A 5175-nucleotide genomic window follows, 5' to 3' on the forward strand; every position below is an offset into this window, starting at 1 on the left:
AATGATGGATTAATTAGGCGTAATTAGGCTTAATAGATTCGTCTCGCCATTTAGATTCGTCTTATGTAATGGGTTTTGTAAATAGTCTACGTTTAATACTCCTAATTAGTCTCTAAACATTCGATGTGACACGTGCTAAAAATAAGTCAGTGGAAGAAAACGCCCCCTAAGCCAGAAGTTGCACAATAATAGATACCCATACTCGAAAAGGGGGGGAAAAGATAGTTGTACAACACTGGCAAGCTATGTACATATTGGTTGTTGGTAGTGCCGCACACATGACACATGGCAGAGATAGCTAAAACCTAGGCATGGTCCCACAAAAACGACGACTGACATACATGTCGTTTCTGGTTATTATGTTTTTTCGGTAACAATTTCTGCTAATTATTTTTTAAACAATCTCTGCTAATTATCTTTGGTGGACAGTGCAATTGAAGGGATGGGATCATGGGATTCTAGTTGTAGGAGCCCCATACGGCACCTTCCCCCCTTGGACGATGCTGCAAGTCAGAGGAGATGGCGGCTATGCAGAAAAGGCCCAACTTGTGCAGCCGGGGCGAACATTTCCAACACTCCAGTCCAGAGTCCATGCAGACCAAGCGGGTCGTGGTCGTGCTGCTGTATATTGTTTGCAAAAAACTGACATGGAAAAGCCTGGTCTCCGTTTCAACTTTTGCCGCTATAGTGGCCAAGCAAATGTGAAAATCTGGTAACTGAAACTACAGCTCCGCTTCTCAAACGATTTGATTTGTCGCTAAAGTACGGCCTATTGATCTTACCAGAAGGATGTGTGTAAATTGCTGCGGAGCAGACAATTTTACAGAAAATTTCAAAAAGGAGCAGTCGAATTCTTGACATGAATCTCTATGATCTTCTGAAAAAAATTGAACACGAGATGGACTGAGCGGGTACCTGGATTTTGCGGCCGAGCTGGATGGGGGTGGCCGTGGCCTGGACGAGGTCGCCGAGCCCCGCGGGCCCGACGTGGTTGATGGAGAGCTGCACGCCGGCGAGTCTCCGGTAGCCCGAGGCGACGTAGCAGCCGATGCTCGCCGTGACCTCCGCCATGAGCGCCGACACGCCGCCGTTGAGCCAGTCGAAGGGCTGCGGGCGGGCGCGCACCGCACCCGGTCGGTCGGCTCACCTCATCAGTAATCACGATCGGGGGAAAAAAAATCTATCCAAGCGGCGGCGGCGGGCGGGCGTACCTGGCAGCAGGTCTCGGTGACGGGGAGGCGGCCGGCGACCTCCCGCGCGGTGACGCGGGTGAACTCGAAGCCCAGCGCCTGCAGCGCCCGGTCCACCTGGAACGGCTTGGTGGCGTCGCCCGCTGCCGGCGGCGGAGGAGGATCGCTCGCGCCGGCGCCGCCACCCATCACTCTCGGGTATCGGCTTCAGGCCGGCCCTTTCTTTGGTCCGAGTGTGTGAAGGAATAATGATTCTGGCGAGGCGGCAGCCGGCGGCAGAGGCGGGCGGGCAGGAGACAGGGTTGGGTCTTAGGGTCTTAGGGTTGGGAGGTTGGAGAATTTTTTATATTTTTTATTTTAGTATTTTGCAAAAATATATGACTAAAAAAATTACAAATATCTATACCTATACCGTCGTTTGAAATGACGGAAGGCGTACAGTAGCAAGCTACCGCCAGTTGAATCGGCGGTAACTTTCCTCCTCTACGCAGTCATAACTAATTCATATGAACTTGGATGGAGATAAATTTTATATGAAAATTGTAGATCTCGACTTTGTAGTTCAAACTGTTTTCATTTGATGTCATCTTGGTGCTCAAATAATCGACACAAATTTTAGATCTAAAATTTAATTTTAGATTGAAAATTATGTCGATTATTTGAGCACAAAGATGGTACCAAATGAAAAGTACACAGACGACACAGTACATGGTCTTGTTTTAAATTTTGCTATTCATGTGTCGATAAATTTTCTTCATCAAATTTTTTTATGTTGCAAATGTTATCACTTGATGTTGCAAACATTATTCTTCGATGTTTCAAAATATTTCATTATTTTAGGGGAGGAAATGTGGCAGGTTCTTGTGATGTTACCGGTGCTATTTACGATGTTTCAATGTATTATTCTCGCACGTTGAATAGTACTTCATGTTTCAATCATATGCAAAATGGATAATAATATCTGCAATATCAATGAACAACATGTGCAATATCATAAAATTTGACAAAATTTACCCTAAAAATCCGTCGGCAGATAAATAGACATTTTTTTTTGCGAGGGCACGGTAGTACATGGTCCTTTTTGTTTAGCAACAGCACAGAACCCACTGCACGGTGCAAGGTTACAGCCGAAACGCAACACCTTCAATAACCGTAGACTTCCCATAGAAAGGGCGGAGCCTGCTGGCGGTGAGAGTAATTCACATGATGCTTCTCTAGAGCTTGGCGTATTTCTTGATGCTCGCTTCATGGCTGGTCATCTCCTCTGGCCTTGATGGGTTGGCTGTTAGCAGGGTAACTCTTGCTGTCGACACCAGGTCCTTGCACTCTCCTGTGGAAGGATCTGTCCGCCATATCTGGACCTCCCAGACCTGCCACGACGACGGGACATTTCAGCTGTCAGCGGTTAGTTGCATGCGCCTGACGCTCGCAGATAATTACAATTAGCACGCCAAACTAAGGATCAGTACACTTCTGTTCGCTTCAGCTTATAAGCCGGTTGAAAAGTTGAAACGACTGATTTGTTATGAGAGAAAAATACTGTTTGGTGGTTGATAGGCCGGCTGAATCGGCTGAATAAGCTGGAGCGAACAGACCGTACGTATATAATTAACTGGTTCGTGTCAACGCATTACGCAAGGGTTCTTTCCGATTGGGAATTCATTCCAAAAGGATTGCTTCAACTCAAATCATATACACGAGGAAACTGAACGCTAGCTAGCTAGAGACAGTTCGGGAGAGATCGTATGAAGAACAGGGGAGGGGGACAACGGACCGACCTGGATGCTGCGGCCGAGCCGGACGGGGGTGGCCTGCGCGTGGACGAGGTCGCCGAGGCGGGCGGGCCGGAGGTGGTTGACGGACAGCTGCACACCGGCGACGCGCTGGTACCCGGACGCCATGTACGCGCCGACGCTCGCCGCGGACTCCGCCACCAGCGCCGACACGCCACCGTTCAGCACCCCGAACGGCTGGCAGCACGTGCCGGTGACGGGGAGCCGTCCGGCGACCTCGCCCGCGCTGATGCGGGTGAACTCGAACCCCAGCGCGTGCAGGGCCTTGTCCGCCACTACGGCGCCCTCCTCGCCCGCTGGCGGCGTCGGCGGCGGTGGGCGCTTGTCGTCGGCGCCCATGGTCATCGCTGGCTGCCCAAACTCTTCGACAGTCGAGGATGGCGTGGTGGAGGACAGGAGGAGCAATCGACCATGGGTGAGCGTGAGGCGACTGGTGGATAATAAAGCGCCAACCAAAGCGGACCAGCACGTACGTACGCTGACCATGGCTGTGTCGATGTCGATGGCCGTGGGCTTGGGTGGGCTGTACTTTTGCAAACTATCTGGGGATGTGTTGGGCTGGGCTTTGATTGAATGGACCACGACGCGCGGAAATATTTTTCCCATTTGTCGAGCGAGAAACAAGGAAAGAATCTAGTATGTTTTAAGAATTTCACCGTCGGATCCTACTCAAACTTCTGTTTTCTCTTTTATGATAACCTCAACTAAGAACATCTGTATGATGGAGGTTCACGACGCCAGTGTGGCCCATCATCCTGCGCACATGTGGAGCTGTTGCTTCCTCTTTTGGTCCCTCCTCTCTCTAGCATTGTTCCGGCTTTTCTCAATTCCAAAGGACAATGCAGGTACCTAAATCACGAAAGGGTTTTCTTTGTCTTAATTAGTTGAAGCAAAGTGAAGCGTCGATGAAAAGATAGATGCAAGCTAAGGAGCTGCGGCCTAACTATTGCTAAGGAAAAGTCTAAAGCGCGCCGACCGCCGCGCGCGAGTGCGCGACCTTCGTGGCCTGCTGCGGCCTAGCGAGAGGATAGTGGGCTGCTGCGGCCCACACACTTTTTTCTTTTAATTATACCTTACAATAACTTTGTTATGGAGTGTTTATTTTCAATTCCGTTTGCACCATTATTTTTCTTATGACAATATCTTCAAAACAAGATGTATAATACATATGTTTTGGAATATATTTTTATAAGCTGACAACTTATATTGAATGTGCAATAGCTTATATTTGTTTGTAGCAACTTATATATAAACACCTCAACAAATGATGTAGATAAAGTGCTACAAACTTATTATCATGTCCTTTTGCCTGGCTCTACATAAGTTGATACCAGCTATATTACATCATATTATCTTCGTCCAAGTTGTTCCACAATCTTCCAACAAATTGATACATTTGTCTCTATATAAATTTTCTAAATGATAAATAGAGATACCACATAAGTTGCTACATAGTCAATACGTAAGTTTGATATATCACCTCTACATAATCCATTACACTGTATCAAATTTTCTATTGATCTTTACATAAGTTTGATAGATAAGTTGTTACGCAGTTTGTCTATAAGTTACGACTTACAATCAATATAACTTGACAGTCGCATAAACAGCATTAAAACATATCAAATATGGATCTTGTTTTGTAGATCTCATTGCTAGGAACACAATGGTGCAAACAGATTTAAAAACGGACACTCGATGTGAGAGTAATGATTATTTAAATGAAATATAAACAGTTTTTGCTGATGACATCATCACCAAAAATGACGTCCTCCTACCTAACCTGCACGCTGCACCCCATTGAATTGATAATGTCACATGTTAGCAAATAATAGGCAAGCAAACTTGTAGTAAACAACTCTGTTGCACGCTCACCCGTACACCGGTCAGAAGAAATGTGCAAGTGTTGGATAGGAGGTCGCGTGCTAACAGTTGGCGCGACCGGTCGCACGTTAACCTCGTCCGCTAGTGAAGTTGCACCGAAGAAGTTGCACCAAATGAGAGCACGTCAATGATGACCAGCAAACTGAGTGTAGGTTAGATTTCTTATGTTGAAATCCAACGACACAGGTTTTGAGTCCTGGACTCAGTATCCGATGCTCGTATTTTTTTCTTTTTAGTTTTTGGATTTTTTCAAGAATCAACAATGTTGTATTTTGTGTGTTAGGAGACATTGATGTGTCCATCGACAA

The 5175-nt window shown here is 46.7% G+C and overlaps 3 protein-coding genes across 5 annotated transcripts in view; 1 reads left to right on the plus strand and 2 right to left on the minus strand.

Annotated features, from left to right (window-relative positions):
• Window positions 1-864, plus strand: part of LOC101770644 — a 6976-nt gene extending 6112 nt beyond the window's left edge. The window contains exons 5-6 of one of the 2 annotated variants that reach the window (XR_001393144.2): window positions 430-712; window positions 786-864. The gene's annotated coding sequence lies outside the window, so the exon portion shown is untranslated. Of the gene's footprint in view, window positions 1-429 lie in introns of both variants that reach the window. The other variant, XM_004960369.3, reaches the window with a different exon arrangement.
• LOC101769977 (1,4-dihydroxy-2-naphthoyl-CoA thioesterase 1) overlaps window positions 1-1647 on the minus strand; it is a 6123-nt gene extending 4476 nt beyond the window's left edge. Inside the window, exons 1-2 of one of the 2 annotated variants that reach the window (XM_004960368.4) lie at window positions 1212-1647; window positions 916-1107 (exon numbers count right to left, since the gene is read on the minus strand). In XM_004960368.4, the coding sequence (XP_004960425.1) occupies window positions 916-1107; window positions 1212-1379 (360 nt within the window). In that variant the 5' untranslated portion in view covers window positions 1380-1647. The remainder of the gene's footprint in view (window positions 1-915; window positions 1108-1211) is intronic. The other variant, XM_004960367.4, reaches the window with a different exon arrangement.
• A 512-nt stretch (window positions 1648-2159) lies between these two features.
• LOC101771046 (1,4-dihydroxy-2-naphthoyl-CoA thioesterase 1) lies at window positions 2160-3423 on the minus strand. Its single transcript, XM_004960370.3, has 2 exons — window positions 2969-3423; window positions 2160-2560 (listed from the first exon to the last, which is right to left on the minus strand). The coding sequence occupies exons 1-2, from the start codon at window positions 3326-3328 to the stop codon at window positions 2405-2407; spliced, it is 516 nt and encodes a 171-aa protein (XP_004960427.1). The 5' UTR covers window positions 3329-3423; the 3' UTR covers window positions 2160-2404.
• Between the last annotated feature and the right edge of the window lie 1752 nt (window positions 3424-5175).

Source organism: Setaria italica, chromosome III (assembly GCF_000263155.2).
Source record: "Setaria italica strain Yugu1 chromosome III, Setaria_italica_v2.0, whole genome shotgun sequence".
Taxonomy (NCBI): domain Eukaryota; kingdom Viridiplantae; phylum Streptophyta; class Magnoliopsida; order Poales; family Poaceae; genus Setaria; species Setaria italica.